Source organism: Lepus europaeus, chromosome 11 (genome assembly GCF_033115175.1).
Source record: "Lepus europaeus isolate LE1 chromosome 11, mLepTim1.pri, whole genome shotgun sequence".
In the NCBI taxonomy this organism is placed as follows: Eukaryota; Metazoa; Chordata; class Mammalia; order Lagomorpha; family Leporidae; genus Lepus; species Lepus europaeus.
The window spans coordinates 25452417-25469571 of record NC_084837.1 but is presented as its reverse complement, the minus strand read 5'-3'; the positions used below and the strand labels follow the sequence as shown (position 1 = coordinate 25469571).

The window sequence follows — 17155 nt, the reverse complement described above, 5'->3', positions numbered from 1 at the left end:
TGGCTGGAAGTTGGGTTAACAGAAAATGGAGAGGCCAGGGCTGGAGGAGAAAGGCTTCCGCACCTCTGCTTGAGAGGGAGTTGAACGGTTACCCTCAGGCAGAATGCTGGCTCTCCTCAAGAAGCAATTTTGGATCTGCCTTAATTTTAGCCTGAACAATGTTACAAGAGGGTAAAATAGTATACTTTAGCCATTAAAAAAAAAAACCCGATAAACAAAACCCTCAAACAAAACACGAAAAACCCAAAGCTGGCCTGCCTAGCCTAGTACATTACCAAGAACAACGTGGTTACACATACACCTGAGCTAAGTGTATGAAACAACCTGCTCTGTACTATATTAACCAGCAAAAATTAAGTTGAGGCTGTCAGTCAAACATGACCTTGATGTTTACTTATTTTAAAAATGATTTATTTATTTGAAAGGCACTGTGTCGCACAGAGGGGAGCAGGGAGACAAGAAAGTGAGATAAAAAAGTCTTCTACCTGCTGATTCACTCCCCAGATGGCCACAGCAGCCGGGGCTAGTCCAGGCAGAAGCCAGGAGCCAGGAACTCCACCTGGGTCTTTCATGTGGGTGGCAGAGGCCTAAGTACTTGGGCCATCATCTGCTGCCTTCCCAGGAACATTAACAGGAAGCTGAATCACAAGTGGAGCAGCCTTGGCTTAACCCACTGGGCACAATGCTGTACTTGATCTTGGTTTTTAAATAAGCTGATTCATAATCCTTTTGAGTAGCAGTCACTTACAGGGAAATATCTCTCTTTTTTTTTTTTTGACAGGCAGAATGGATAGTGAGAGAGAGACAGAGAGAAAGGTCTTCCTTTTTGCCGTTGGTTTACCCTCCAATGGCCGCTGCGGCTGGCACATCGCACTGATCCGAAGCCAGGAGCCAGGTGCTTCTCCTGGTCTCCCATGTGGGTGCAGGGCCCAAGCACTTGGGCCATCCTCCACTGCCTTCCCGGGCCATAGCAGAGAGCTGGCCTGGAAGAGGGGCAACCGGGACAGAATCCGGCACCCCAACCGGGACTAGTGTGTGTGCCGGCGCCGCAAGGCGGAGGATTAGCCTGTTAAGCCACGGCGCTGGCCTTTTTTTTTTTTTTTTTTTTTTTTTAAGATTTTATTTATTTTATTTGAGAGAGTTAGAGACAGAGAGAGGTAGAGACAGAGAGAAAGGTCTTCCTTCTGTTGGTTCACTCCCCAAATGGCTGCAACGGCCGGAGCTACGCCGATCTGAAACCAGGAGCCAGGAGCTTCTTCTGGGTCTCAAGCGGGTGCAGGGGCCCAAAGACTTGGGCCATATTCTACTGCCTTCCCAGGCCATAGCAGAGAGCTGAATGGGAAGTGGAGCAGCCAGGACTAGAACTGGTGCCCATATGGGACGTTGGCGCCACTGGCGGAGGATTAACCCACTGTTCCACAGCACCAGCCCCGAAATATCTTCTCTTACTAAGGTGCTTACGTCTCAGGACGATTAAGCACCTTTCTGTTACTTATAGCAGAAGTGCAGCATTCAACTCAACCCAAAGCACTAACCAATTAATTAATGAGAAGGGAAGGTTGGGGTGTGAGTGAGAGGGCACAGAAAACGCTCCCATTTTACTTTACTGGAAATTATGACTTGGTTCACAGATGGGGGCTTAAAGTCCAGCACATGCTGAAGCTTGGACAGGGCTGTTAGATTTTCAGGAATTCTGTGTACCATATGATAACAAGTTGGTAGTTTGCAACTAGTACTACAGGAGCATTTATATCTCAGAAAGAGGCAGCCATGACAAATGGCTGCTTCCCAAGACCCTGTTGTTAAACATTATGAGAGGGCCCGGCGCTGTGGTGCAGCAGGTTAACACCATGGCATGAAGCGCCGGCATCCCATGTGGGCACTGGTTCTAGTCCTGGCTGCTCCACTTCTGATCCAGCTCTCTGCTATGGCCTGGGAAAGCCATAGAATATGGCCCAAGTTCTTGGGCCCCTGCACCCATGTGGGAGACCCGGAGAAAGCTCCTAGCTCCTGGCTTCGGATCGGCGCAGCTCCAGCTGTTGCGGCCATCTGGGGAATGAACCAGCGGATGGGAAGACCTCTCTGTCTCTACCTCTCTCTGTAACTCTTTCAAATAAGTAAAATAAATTTTTAAATAAAAACATTTATGAGGATACCACTGTTTCATATTGATTCTTGTTCTCCAAGTGACATTAGTGCAGGTTTTGTATTAGCTTCAATAGCTAGAATGTACAATATGTTCTTATAATTCAGTCTATATGAGATCAAAAGCCAAAGAAAACACTGAGGAAGGAATCTCAAAGCTGGAATACTTAGAACAGACTTCTTCACAAGGTGGTAAAGAACCTAACAGTGATCAGTATGGGAACAGCCATCACTAAAGCTTTCTTGACTTCGCATGTTAAAATAAAATGGCCTCTCTCTCTGTGTAACTGACTTTCAAATAAGTAAATAAATCTCTAAAAAAATAAATAAAATTGCCTAATAAATCTGAGATTACCAATGACAAAGAATGTCCTAGCACAACCAACTGGAAATAGCAAAATGAGGAGCCTCTCTCATTTCACATATTTTACAGGTCTAAAAAGATAAATCCTTGATTGATTTGTTCTGATTTTAAAGTCTGAGAATAAACTTCCCAACCTTTTCAGTCTTCACTGAGACATGTGGTACAAATCCTAGGCTTCCAGTGATCCTTAGAAAGTATGAGACATCTAAATGGAAAAGCTTGCAGGCCATACCTGGCAAGTTTCTATTCAAATCTGAAAAGCACATTCAATGATTTTAAGAAATAAGGGGGAAAAAAAATAGGAAAAAGCAGGATAGGGAAAAGGAAACTCTTCTTGCTTGAGAAAGTAATAAAATTTGAAGAGTGTCTTTCAAATTCAACTATTGGGGCTGGTGCTGTGGCACAGCAGGTAAAGCTGCCACCTGCAGTGCTGGCATCCCATATGGGCAGTGGTTCTAATCCTGGCTGCTCCACTTCTCATTCAGCTCTCTGCTATGGCCTGGGAAAGCAGTGGAAGATGGTCCAAGTCCTTGGGCCCCTGTACCCATGTGGGAGATCTGGAAGAAGCTCATGGTTCCTGGTTTCAGATTGGCACAGCTCTGGCTGTTGTGGCCATCTGGGGAGTCAACCAGAGGATGGTTGACTCTCTCTTTCTCTCTCTCTCTGCCTCTACCTCTCTGTAACTCTTTCAAATAAAATAAACAAATCTTTAAAAAAAAATAAAGAAAATATAACTATTTAGCAAGTCCAAAGATTAACTGGTAACAACTAAGACCTTTGAATATCAGGACATTTTCCTTGGTAAAATAATTTCTATCCGACTGCCTCTGGCAAACTGAGATCATAAAACATGTGAAGGTATTTGAAAAAGTCTGTGGAAAATGCAATTAGAAGAAAAGACAGACTTTCCATGAACATTTTGAAGACCTGCCGTATGTCCATGATCCCCAGGGCTTACTTGGAAAACTGTGTTCAGAATATTGATTTAAAAGAGCCTACACCAGTGGAACCTATGTATTATGTTTATTTTTCTCTTGCAAAAGCATCAATACTCTAACTTAAGAGAAAAACACTTACCTGTGCCGATTTCTGTAAACCACGAAGATGTAGAATTCAAATTGATTGTCTCAAACTGAACTACCTGATTTGATTCGGTGCCCTTGCTAATAGCTACACAGACCATAGGATATTCTTGTTCTGGGATGACCAGCATTTCAAAAACGTTCAAAGGACTTGGCAAAGGAAAATCAAAGTGCTGCAAAAAATAAACAACAGAACTGTAATTCAGAAACAGCTTCCCAATGCACACTATGGCTGAAAGAAGTCGGAAGAAAAGCTTCCCTCTCCTTGATTTATCTAATTCTGTAAAGGACTACCTCTATGACGAGCATAAGGAAGAATGCTCTACAGCCATGTTACTCTTTATGGCTGTAATGGTTTTGGAAACTGATGAAGGACTAGAAGTTAAAGAAGGAATCTCAGTAACACAAAATCCCCAAGTCAAATACATACACAATGACAGATATGCTCACTCTGTAGACAGTAATAAAGGGGTCTTATAATCTTAGCTTGAGTCATAAACTAGCATTTTCTAAAGAATGTAAATAAACAAAGTAACATATACCTTTATCAACATGAATTTCTGCATTGGCTCATACCACTGAAGTAGAACAATTCCAGACTGTAAAGCTCCACAGAGGTATTTATGTCCCGTGTATGGATTTCTGACTGGAAACCAACAAAAAATCAAGACATACTCAGAACACAAGTATCTTTGTATTTAGTTAGTTTAACTAAAAGCAACAAATGAATGATGTTCGCCTCAAGTTTAACTTAACTCTTATTATAAAGGAGGGACATACAGGGAATAAAAAACAATGAAATATGATCTGATATCAAAACCAAAATACAGAAGAAGAAACTACTGAAAGTGATTAGTTAACTGTTAAAGAAAAAGTTCTGATTCTGTTAACTATGAAGACAAGAACAGGCAAGAAAGAAAGACTTTGTTATTCTTTTCCTTTTCACTTACTTAAATTTTTAAATTACATATATTGATTTCTAAATACCTTTACTATGCCACATTCTCTCTCTTAAGATTATTTATTTTACAGGCAGAGTGACACAGAGACAGACAGACAGACAGGGAGCGATATCTTCTATTCACTGGTTCACTCCCCAAAAGGCCAAAACAGCCAGGACTAGGCCCGGTGGAAGCTGGGAGGCTAGAATTCCATCCGGGTCCCCCACATAGGTGGCAAGGGCTCAAGTACTTGGGCCATCCTTCCCTGCTTTCCCAAGCACACTGGCAGGGAGCTGGATCAGAAGTGGAGAAGCTGGGACTTGGCTGGGTGTTCTAATATGAAAGGCTGGGGTTGCAGGAAGCAGCTTAAACAGCTGCATCACAATGCAGGCTCCTGTCAGAACAATACAGTAAGACTGAAACACTTCAACTAGTACCCAGGAAGACTATTAAAAAGCTCATGGAAAAATGGATTTCGAAATTTTATTTTGCTGCAAAAATATTTTGAAAACCATACAAAACTGTTTATAATATGCATTTTCCATAAACTTTTTGAAGACACCACATGGAATGTTAAAAACCTGCTTTGTAAGTAACCTGACTTAAAGGGACAAATTGTCCAAGAAAGTCTAGGCAATTGAAATGCATGATTTCATTTCCCGTATAAGATGTCTAAGCCAAGATGAAAATAATTAACTCATCTGTATGTATGTATTCATCTTGATAGAACTTCCCTGGCTCAAATTTACAAAAAAATCTTACTGGTATTTCTTTCTCCCCAATTTGACCCCTATCGTTAAAAACAGACTGATTGCAAAAGCAACTGTTTCCATTCAGTTCTGCAGTATTATTTATGAGTTTAAATCTTAGATTGTAAGCTTCTAGACCTTTTTGAGTCATTGATCTTGGCAATGTGTGAACCAATATGGACATGATTCTCCCCAGAAAAATGGTGACAAAACGTGCTTATACATGTAGTTTGTGTCTAAATGTTTTTATTCAGAGCATATCGACTACTCTGAGTAACTTTTTTTTTTCAGGGCCAGGTACCATTCTCCCTGAGCCTTTACAGCAGCCCTGGAAGGTGGATGCTTCTGTTATCATTGCCGTGTTTTCACACAGGGAAACTGACACACATAGTAAGAAACTTCCCCAACACAGCCAGTGACTGTGACACTCCCACTCTCTAGGACTGTGTTCAGGGCTGTCATCTGTCCAAAAGCACTCAGCAGAGTCCTGGTGGATGGACACCAAGACCAGGACCCAGGATCAGACGATGGGGTCTTGGTGGGATGGAGGGCACAGTGGGTTGGAGCGCAGTGAACCTGAAGCTGGGCTCTGAGTCCGGGCAGCCACCAGCGGGGCCACTGCTGCCCAGAAGCAGACAGACAGGCTCACACCGGGCCCAGCACCATCCCCACTGTGCCATTTATGGCCTCACCTACTCCTCCTCCTCCTCCCATTACTCTGGGTAACTATTAATTCTTCTGTTCTTTGATCAGACAAAGGAATAAACAGGAAGTTAGGAGCCCAAGATCTGAAGTCACTGGACGTGGAGGTGTTTCTTACTAGTGACAGTGAAGATCAGTGTCCTGAAGTTGATTAAGAAGTTTAATAAGATAATTACATAGCATACAATTTAATCTTGCCCCTGAGGAGTTTTCTGTCTTCCCATTTCTGGGAAACAGAATCCTTGAGCCTTTGGAATGTTGGGATTGACAGGAGTCTCTCTGTGGACTTCAGGCCACTGGCTAGTCTGACAACTTGTATGACTTCGGGTGGGGTCTTTAGGTCACACAGGACTAGCCGTCCTCTGGAGGGGCTGCATCCTGAGATCAGCCGTGGAGGCGATCCATCACGCACTTCTGACGGAGTCCCAATAAGAACTCTGCACAGCTTCCTTGCTGGACAACACGCATGTGTTCTTCCAGGCACTTCCTTCATTTCCCAGGGCAGTCAAAGTGCCACCTGCGGCACTTTTTCTGGACCCTGCGTCCTCTTCTTCCCTTGGCTGATTCTAACTTGCGTCCTTTCCCTGGTAATGAGCCCATGTAACCATGAGCATAACTCCTCTCAGTGAGTTCTCTGAGTCCTTCGAGAAAAATTTTCAATCTAAGGGTAGTTTTGGGAAACCTCCCCACCCTCAAGGTTGCAAATGCTATCAGAGGGAAGTGGAGGTCTTGTGTGGACTCTTCTAACTTGAAAGTTGGCTAAAATCCTGTAAACAACGTTCCCGAGTAACTGGTAGATGCTGGGTGTTAAATGAAAGCCAGGATATTAACAGAGATATAGACTCAGAGACCACAGTTTAAAAACTCCAGAATACTACGCTCTGAGAAAACAGTAAGGCCATTAGTTCCAAGCATTATACATTCTCGTGCTTCGATGACACTTTAACTCTTTACCAAAAAGATTCAAGAACTATGAAACTCTTCAGATAATTTTAAAAATGCTTTAAGGTCTAACTACCCAGTTAGAGAAATAGCACTTACTCACCTATGCAACATTTGTGGCAGCCTTTTGTATCAGGAATCTTTGTTGTTAAAGCAAACTTTCTGAAAACATAAGACAGTAACAATGTATCTACTGCAGTGGTTAGAGTGACTTATTTATTTAAACATTTTATTTATTTACTGAGAGGCAGAGAGAAACAGACAGACAATGAAAATGTAAGCTCCCATCTGCTGGTTCAATCCCAAATATTTGCAACAGCCTCAGATGCTGAGCAGCAACCCAGCTTTATGAATTGTCACCACTGCTCCCAGGGTATTAGCAAGAAGCCCGAGTTAGGAGTGGAGATTTTTTTTTTTAAAGATTTATTTGAAAGTCAAAGATACAGAAAAAAAGAAGGAAAGGTAGAGAGAGAGAGAAAGAGAGAGAGAGAGCGAGCCAGCGAGCGGGCGGGCTTCCATCTGCTGGTTCACTCCCTAAATGGCTGCAATGGCCCAGGCTGAAGCCAGAAACCTGGAGCTTCTTCTGGGTCCCCAAGCAGGTGTATAGGCCCAAGCACTTGGGCTATCTCCTGCTGCTTTCCTAGCATATTAGCGGGAGCTAGATCAGAAGTAGAGGAGCCAGGTCTCAAACTGGCACCCATATGGGATGTCAGTATCACACGTGGAGGCTTAACCTACTATGCCACAACACTGGCCTAAAGAGTGGAGCTTTTATTAAATCCAGTACTTCAGTATATAACATGGGGTAGCTTAACATCCAGGCTGATGCCCACCACACACACACCCACACACACACAATTATTTACTGGCAAACATTGATTTATCAACCAGCTGTATCTGAAACAGATACAAAGAATAAAAAAAAAAAAACACAAAAAACAAAAAACAAAAACCTTCCTTGGACTCTATGACTCCACCCAACCTGATTTAGTAAGACTGAGGTAGGGCCTGAGAATGTGTATTATCAAAATGCCTCCACAGGTGACTCTCATGGACAGTCAGGTGGTGAATTCTAGATGGCATGTAGTTTAGTCTAAAGTACCTTTGAAAATTAAGACAAAGGAATTTTTTTTTAAACTGGTTGTCTTAAAAATAAACACTAATTTCTGTCATTCTCAGTAGTACCAGAATGATCTGTACCTTGGCAGTATGCGGTCTGGAAACCTATGAGTCTGAATATGGGCAGCTAATCCTGGTTTTTTGGCTTGTTCAAACAGAGCTATAAGATTATGAGAGTAGAGCTGAAAGGTTTTTCCTGTAAAAGAGAAATGTTATTTTTATTAGAATTATTTACAGAGTAGAAACACGATTTTTTTTTTTAAACTTTTTTTTTTTTTTAAATGTTTGACAGGCAGAGTGGATAGTGAGAGAGAGAGACAGAGAGAAAGGTCTTCCTTTTTGCTGCTGGTTCACTCTCCAGTGGCCGCTGCGGCCGGCACATCTCACTGATCTGAAGCCAGGAGCCAGGTGCTTCTCCTGGTCTCCCATGGGGTGCAGGGCCCAAGCACTTGGGCCATCCTCCACTGCATTCTCGGGCCATAGCAGAGAGCTGGCCTGGAAGAGAGGCAACCGGGATAGAATCCGGCGCCCCAACCGGGACTAGAACCCGGTGTGCCAGCGCCGCAAGGCGGAGGATTAGCCTGTTAAGCCACGGCGCCAGCTTTTTTTTTTTTTTTTAAACTTTTTTTTTTTTTGAAACACAATTTTTAAGTTAAAGAAAATGCAATTACCTTCTAAAATGAGGGTCCAGTAATGTTCCAAAAGCCAAGCAATATAGAAAAACACACATAAAATCTCAGTTAATACTATTTTGAAAAATAATAATAGGTAAAATAATTTTTTAAAGCAAACAGATTTCTGTTTTGAAATACACAAATCAGGTGTATTCTAACAGGTGATTTGTGCAGAATACATATACCTCAATGATGCCTGCATAGTAAAAGAAACTGGCAAACACTGTTATACAAAACCTTACTGTATGGACTGACATAGAGCAATGCCCATGTGATTATTTCAGTATAACACAGGAAACTGACTGTGATTTAAAGTGACTGTGAATGAATTCTCAGATAAAACAGATTTAAAAACTAACAAAAGTAAAGCAAACCAATATTATAAGCCACAATACAGGATAACAAGGGTACATCTCGACAGAATCAGAAATGCAGCTGTGTTAAGCAGGGTGTGATATGGTAAATACCTTAATTCATTATGCATGGTATGGTAATACTGCAATACAGAACATTATCTATCCTTCTGGTATTAGAAAATATACTTATCAGCAACTAAATTCTCAAATTCTCTCAGACTAGGAGCACTCCACTTAACACGACAATGCCCCTCCTCTTTCCATTGCCCGTATGTATACAGTTAGCTACTTAGGTAGCTGGACAGCTAAACGTATATGTACATGCATGTGAATGTTTTCTGCTATTGAGCTCTGCTGCATATCTATTTTCAGTTTTATGAGTCATTTTAAGTAGGTCATGGAAAGAATTAACCTACAGGCTTACTTTCCCCCTGCTTTCTCATAGTAATTTTACAAATACATAAAGTGTAGCTGATGTAACTTTTTTTATTTCCAAAGACAAAGATAATTAGGAATAAAAATAGCAAGATAATTTAAGAAAGATAACTGTATATGCCTATACTTCAGAACTGTTAATGCAAAAGAATTGCGTTTAAGCTTATTTTTTATGATAATGTTATTTTTAATTTACTTTATAGTCACAGGTTTAATACTCCACTAAATAAAGAGGTCAGCAAGTAAAAAGTAAAAAAGACCACTCTTCAGCAGATAAGGGCTGTGCACAATAATCAAATTCTAAGATGGCAATTTCACTGATACACATTACATTTTTTGGTACTGTTCATATTACTACCACAAATCAGAGAAAACATGTAATATATTTCTTACTGGGTCTGAGACCCCAGCTTTTTAGAAGCCATTTATACATAGTGAAATAATATGTCCTTTATAAATGCCATCATTAGCTGAAATACAGATTCCTGAAGAATCTCTATTAGAAAAAATAATTAACTATCAGCAATCCTACGGGTATTCACTTAAGTGCAAAATGTAAACAAATATGTTTTGGTAGGGAAAATTTTAAAGAAAAGAGTGAAATAACACACACTCAGCCATTCAACCTACAACAACCAAAAAGAAAGGAAAAGAAAATCACAAAAAGCAAAATTAGACTTGCTTTGAAGACTGTGAAGTGTTATACAAGATGGTGAACATGTGGTGCAGAAAAACATGAATTCCAGCAGCAAACACTGCTGGGAGATCTCACACTTGACTAGGCACTTCGGGTACCACACCTCATTTCATCTTCACAATGGCCTCATGAGACTGCTACGGTTTACCTCATCATCCTCATCTGACAATTAAGAAAACTGAGGCCCTGAGAGGATGAGCGACTTGCTCGAGGTCAGAAAGGACGCAGTGCCACTCTTTGCTTCTTTCCCTTCAGGACTGTCAATCCCCCATGGAGGTGGATGTGATCATGACAGCGGAGGAGAGTCCCCAGGTGACAGTCATTGCCTTATCCCTCAGGTGTTGTGGTGCTGGGTGGGTCTGAGAAGTGCTAATGTAACTAAAGATGGATCCCTTCTCAAAGTTTACTCCCATTCTAAGAGGGTCCTCATTACCTCACTAGATCAGAGAGACTTACATTTATAATAGTGAATACTAAAATTACATTTCTCAGGTTTACTAAATTTACATTTCTTTGCCTATGGTTTATTCTTCATCATTACATACACACCTGATAATGACATTAAAGTATTATTGATAACATATAGCCAGGTACACTTCCGTGGAAATAACTGGAAAAAAAAAAAAAGATCATTAAACTCTTTAATGTCCATTCTCTTATGTCTTAACCTCCAAATTCCAGCATTCTGAAATAGTATAAACAGTGTATTTTGTCTTTAAGGACATTATCGATATTTTCAGGAAAAAAAAAAGATCTTTCAAGACAAACGTGAAGAATAAAATTTCATTTCTTTAAGTACTTAAATCATAAAAATTAAATTGGAGTGCAACACACTGATTTAAAATTAAGATTCTACTTTTATTCTGTATATCCAAATTAAATTCTGAGTTAAAATTCTAAATTACCTGTTCCATAGTTGCCTCATGCAGCTCATTGAGATTCAATGTGTAAATGCCATCTTCAGTTCCAAAAATAATGTACTGATCTGAAACAGTTGATAAATTACCAGAACTTGTTATCGTTGTCTGAAAACATTCTCTAAAATAGTCGCTTTGTATTGTAATAGCATTAAGACTTAGTCAGCTAGCCACCCATCCACAATAAAAATATCTTCTAAAAGCATGCTGTTTTCTTCACCTCTTTTCTCCAATTTCCGCCTTATCTTTTAAAATTAGGTACATTATAGGTTAGATGAACTCATTCAGACTTTATCTTACCATTATCATTCTCCCTTCAACATAATTTTCATATTTTCTATTGTACTAATCAATGTTTGCAACACACCTACCTCAAGTAATCATTTAAACAAGGAAAATGTGACTTAAAGACAAATTATAAATCATGACACACTGGAAACAATGAGCACATTTAGTGCCCACATCTTGGTTTCTAAATACTATTTTCCACTAAAAAGAACCAGGGCTTCTCAGAGAAAACAAAGATTCCTATTCTGAGGCAAGGAAAGTATAAGATGAACAAAGAAAGCTTACTGTGCTAGAAAGAAAGAAAGGTACTCAGGAAATGAGAATGTTCCATACAAAAGAACATAGGATATTCCAAAGACTCTGGGACAATTTAAGTGCGAAAATAAATGAAAAGTGATTAGATGATATCTCACTGAATGAAATAAACTGTAAGCCGGCGCCGCAGCTCACTAGGCTAATCCTCCGCTTTGCGGCGCCGGCACACCGGGTTCTAATCCTGGTCAGGGCGCCGGATTCTGTCCTGGTTGCCCCTCTTCCAGGCCAGCTCTCTGCTGTGGCCCGGGAGTGCAGTGGAGGATGGCCCAAGTGTTTGGGCCATGCACCCACATGGGAGACCAGGAGAAGCACCTGGCTCCTGCCATCAGATCAGCGTGGTGCGCCTGCCGCAGCGCGCCAGCCGTGGCGGCCATTGGAGGGTGAACCAACGACAAAAGGAAGATCTTTCTCTCTGTCTCTCTCTCTCACTGTCCACTCTGCCTGTCCAAAAAAAAAAAAAAAAAAAAAAAAAAACAACTTTAATAAAAAAAAAAAAAAGAAACTAAGTTCAAGTTCAAACTGATAAAAATGTATGTTAATATACAATACAGAAGATGGCGCCGCGGCTCACTAGGCTACTCCTCCACCTGTGGTGCCGGCACCCCGGGTTCTAGTCCCGGTTGCTCCTCTTCCAGTCCAGCTCTCTGCTGTGGCCCGGGAAGGCAGTGGAGGATGGCCCAAGTGCTTGGGCTCTGTACCCCACGGGAGACCAGGAGGAAGCACCTGGCTCCTGGCTTCAGATGGGCGCAGCATGCCGGCCGTAGTGGCCATTTGGGGGGGGGGGGGTAAACCAATGGAAGGAAGACCTTTCTCTCTCTCTCTCACTGTCTAACTCTGCCTGTCAAAATAAATAAATAAATAAATAAATAAATAAACAATACAGAAAGGAAATTGCTGATGGAATGCCAATGGATACTAAAAGCAATGAGTCGAAGTCTCATGAGCAAGAGCCAGTGGAAGTCTCAATGTAGCACAACACTAATTCCTTAATAAATAGAAAGGAAAAAATTCTAATTTGATAGCAGAAAAAGTTAGTATGTATCAGTTTAACCAAATGATCAACATTAACATCTTTAGTATTTGGACAAGCTGATGTCATGAATACTGAATGAGGCACTGGGAACAGCACTATAATATTTGTGTTATTCCTCCAAAAATGTAAACCTAATCTAAGCATGAAGATTCATCAGACAAATCCAAATTAAGGGACATTTTACAAAATAAGTGGAGATCAGGAGAGACAAGGACAGGTTTAGTTGTTTGAAATGAAAGACAGGTAAAAGAGATAAAGCAGTTTATTGCAACAACAGGTGATCTTGAATTGAATACTGGACTAGTGGCATAAAAACAGAGATACAATGAATGTTATTGGGATGATAAAATTTAAAGAAAGACTTTGGGTTAAAGAGTATTATATCAATGATAAATTTCTCAATCTTTATGACTGTACTGAGGATACGTAAGAGATGATTCTTATTCCTAGAAAATACATACTGAAGAATAAGGAAAGAAGAGAATAATGTCTCCAATTTATTTTCAAGTATTCAAGAAAAAATGCCTATATAGATGGAAAATGGGCAAACATATGGGATAAAATAGAAACAACTGGTAATTCTGAGTATACAGCAGTTTCTTGTCATTTTTTAAACCTTTTGGTAAGTTTGAAATTATATCAAATAAAAAGATACAAATCAAAAAAATTTTTCTTAGTATTAAAATTTTTTTGTTATATTTCTGTAATGGTGGCCTTTAAAGCAAAGCATTATATGACCTGTATTTATTACTGTGTTGAAGGAGACAAACATTTCCTAAACTGCTCTGCTGCTTAAACTCTGTTTGCCAATTAGCAGCCTCAGGCAGGCCCTTTCCACCAACAAGGCAAGCACAAACAGCAATGACATCGTGAAAGGACAACACTGAGAGTCACATGACAATGACAGGGTTGGAATTCAAACCTAGACCTACTTAATTCCAAATATTTGCCTGCATGTATTATGCTTTAAGTCTAAATTAAAGAAGTCATTGACAACATTCATACAGAAAAAGTAATAAATACAAAGAATTCCTGTATATCCTTAGTACAGATTCTACCAATGTGTGAAATGTGTCCGCTTTTGCTCGATCATTCCTTCTCCATAAATACATTTTGTTCTTCTCTGAAATGCTGAAGGAAAGTTAGACATGAATCTCCTTTACGCCTACATATTTCAGTGCATATTTCATTTTTATAAAACGTCTTACATAGCCACAAGATGTTAACACTGAAACTATACAATGATCTAGTGCCCAGATTTTACTGATTGAGATTACAAATTATCCCCATAATGTCCTTGGACAGGAAAAGGAAACTCCACGGCTGCAATCAGCTCTGATGCCTTCTTAGACTCCTTTAGTCCAGAACAGTTCCTGTACCCTCTTAAATTTTAACACCTTTAAGTGAAAACTATATAGACTGTTGAAGGTTCCTACACCATTTAGCCTCTAAGGTCATATTTTAAAAATAAGCTTCAGTTCACTGGTTATAAAGATCCTTTCTCATAGTATTTTTATTATCAATATATACAAAAATCAGAAATTTTACCTTTTGTGTCAGGATGTATCCAGGATGTCGCACAATTAATTTTCAAAGGGCAGCCATCAAAAACTTTTGAAAAACATGCTCCCATCTTATTCATAAAGAAAGAAATATTGAATTATTTGATAATTTTATACTTTCTAAAAAATACCTAAGATCATTATGAAATGTCAAACTTATTCCTTTTTTCATTTATTTATGGATTCACCCCAAAACTAAACTCATATTTTGACTTAATTTTACTCCTTTTACCTAACATTCTTTCCAACTGTAATCTACTAAGTTAGGGCAAAAATAACTAATTCATCAAAATATCTACATTTGCCAACAATATGGTACAGGAATTTTTTTTTTTTTTTGGACAGGCAGAGTGGACAGTGAGAGAGAGAGACAGAGAGAAAGGTCTTCCTTTTTGCCGTTGGTTCACCCTCCAATGGCCGCTGCGGCCGGCTCATCGGGCTGATCCGAAGCCAGGAGCCAGGTGCTTCTCCTGGTCTCCCATGTGGGTGCAGGGCCCAAGCACTTGGGCCATCCTCCACTGCCTTCTCGGGCCATAGCAGAGAGCTGGCCTGGAAGAGAGGCAACCGGGATAGAATCTGGCGCCCCAACCGGGACGAGAACCCGGTGTGCCGGTGCCGCAAGGCAGAGGATTAGCCTGTTAAGCCACGGCGCCGGCCTAGGAATTTTAAGTTATTACTTTTCTTTAAGACTAACAATTATTAATGTGAAACAATGATGACTTTATTCAGGAGCATTACTGTGATTATAATTTCAGCACAACTCTGAAACAGACAACATCTATGAATCAGACTTTCACTGAATAAAAACTAATTTATAAAGCACCTCATTCATATGATTGGTTGAACCACCTCACAGACAGCTTTAGAAAAGGAGCTAAGCGGCTTTCTTTCCAGGGTTCACTTCTGATTTATTTACCCAGATCACAGTATGTAGCATTAAAACATGCCCCTCCACTCCTTTCCAGTATATAGTCCAATGTCCAATGTGAAAACAATGTGAAAATGGCTTTAGGGATAGAAAGACACTTAACCCACATGACCAACTGGATGAAAAGCTATTAATGCCATCACACTGATTAAATTATTCTTTCTAGGCTAATCTGGGAATACAGCCGCCAGTATTTATAAAAACATTCCAAATTCAAACTAATTCACTCAAATAAAGGAGTATGATTTGATCCCTAGGATGCAAATATATCTATTATCTTTTTAAAAAATATATACTTCCTTTCAAAGGTTCAAGGCATTTGATAGCAAACATAATTCTGCTGCTCCTAAAGAGATTAAAAATGGCAAGTAGTTCACATAAAAATATTCCTTACCAGTACTTTCGGGGTAGGTGGAAGACCATTGATGGCTGGTTTCTGTGAGAAAAGACAATTTTTAATGTAAGACCTCTAAACATTAAAAACATGTTAGATATTTAGAAATTTAATTATTTGAATTCATGAATTAAAGAGAATGGGCCCCTTAGATGATAAACACAGCATCAGTTACAGCTAATCACAGAATACCTGCTAATACCTACAGGGAAGTCTCGCTTGTCTTTCTTCCGTGGTAACTGCGGTGCTTGTGCTGACCCTTCGGTATTTTCACTCATCAGCTTTGAGATACCATCACCATTTCCTAAGGAGAGACAGTGAGAAGTTGAATGATGTACTTAAAGTACTTTCTTTGAAAAATTTTTTTTTCCTTTAGTACCTATCTTCCACTTGGGTGATACTTTATTAGGAAAAAATTATTTTTAGATTTACTTATTGTTTATTTGAAAGGCAAAGAGAGAGAGAGAGAGAAAAAGAGAGAGAGAGAGGAGAGACAGAGAGAGAGAGATATTCTATATGCTGTTCACTTCCCAAATGCCAGCAATCGCCAGGGTTCAGCCAGGCCAAAGTCGGGACCCAGGAGCCAGGAACTCCACTTGAGTCTGTGATGTGGGCAGCAGGAACCCAAGTACTGGGCTATCACCCACTGCCTCCTAGGTGCATTAGCAGGAAGCCAGATAGGAAGCATGGACTTGAACCAGACACCCCAATATGGGATGCAAGTGACTCAAGCAGTTAAGTTAACCTGCTGTGCCACAATACCTGTCCAAATTAGGGAATATTTTCTATTGTCAGATGAATTAATTTAACTTGAGTGCCTTTCCCTAGATCCTGTACATGTAACAGTGCATCTTCAGCAGTGTTTTTAATCTATGAAAACAACAAATACCTTTCCACACTGCGAGAAAAATGAAACGTGTATAGGAGTGAAATCGGCATTTTGAGATTTGATGATTGTTTATAGCCCTGGTCTCTACCATTGAGGAACAGTGTTTTTGTCTTCTTACTATTTGTTGAACTCTACTTAGCACGAGGTTAATCTTATGAATAGAAAGTAAACTGAAAGCAGATCATTATAAAAATTAAGAGGGAATAAGAGAGGAAGAAGGAGAAGGGGTTGCAGCATGGGTGGGAGGTAGGGTAGGGTAGGAAGTATCACTATGTTCCTGAATCTGTATATATGAAATACATGAAATTTACACACCTTTAAATAAAATTTAAAAAAGGGAGATGGAAAGGAAGACACAGTAGTATGTTTGACAAATTGGATGTGTAGAGTGATGAAAGTGAGGGACTCCAGATTAGATTAATATTTTTGAGTCGAAATCATTGGAATCATGTGAGATATTTACTGCTATTATTATACCATGGCAATAAAAGTATTCATAATAAATTTGTATTCCCTGCTTGTTATTTGCACAGAACCATATCTAATTTATTCAAAATGTACTATATAGAACATAACAAAGCTAGCAGTCACGAACTTTAAGATGGTTGTTCTTAATTACAATC

At 39.9% G+C, this 17155-nt stretch overlaps 1 protein-coding gene across 2 annotated transcripts in view; it reads right to left on the bottom strand.

Annotated features, from left to right (window-relative positions):
- MAP4K5 (mitogen-activated protein kinase kinase kinase kinase 5) overlaps positions 1 to 17155 on the bottom strand; it is a 122201-nt gene that overhangs the window by 18423 nt on the left and 86623 nt on the right. For both annotated transcript variants that reach the window (XM_062205150.1, XM_062205151.1), the window contains exons 18-26: positions 15850 to 15947; positions 15644 to 15685; positions 14308 to 14392; positions 11112 to 11191; positions 10756 to 10816; positions 8126 to 8240; positions 7029 to 7087; positions 4134 to 4237; positions 3587 to 3764 (exon numbers count right to left, since the gene is read on the bottom strand). In XM_062205150.1, coding sequence (XP_062061134.1) covers positions 3587 to 3764; positions 4134 to 4237; positions 7029 to 7087; positions 8126 to 8240; positions 10756 to 10816; positions 11112 to 11191; positions 14308 to 14392; positions 15644 to 15685; positions 15850 to 15947 — 822 coding nt within the window. The remainder of the gene's footprint in view (positions 1 to 3586; positions 3765 to 4133; positions 4238 to 7028; positions 7088 to 8125; positions 8241 to 10755; positions 10817 to 11111; positions 11192 to 14307; positions 14393 to 15643; positions 15686 to 15849; positions 15948 to 17155) is intronic.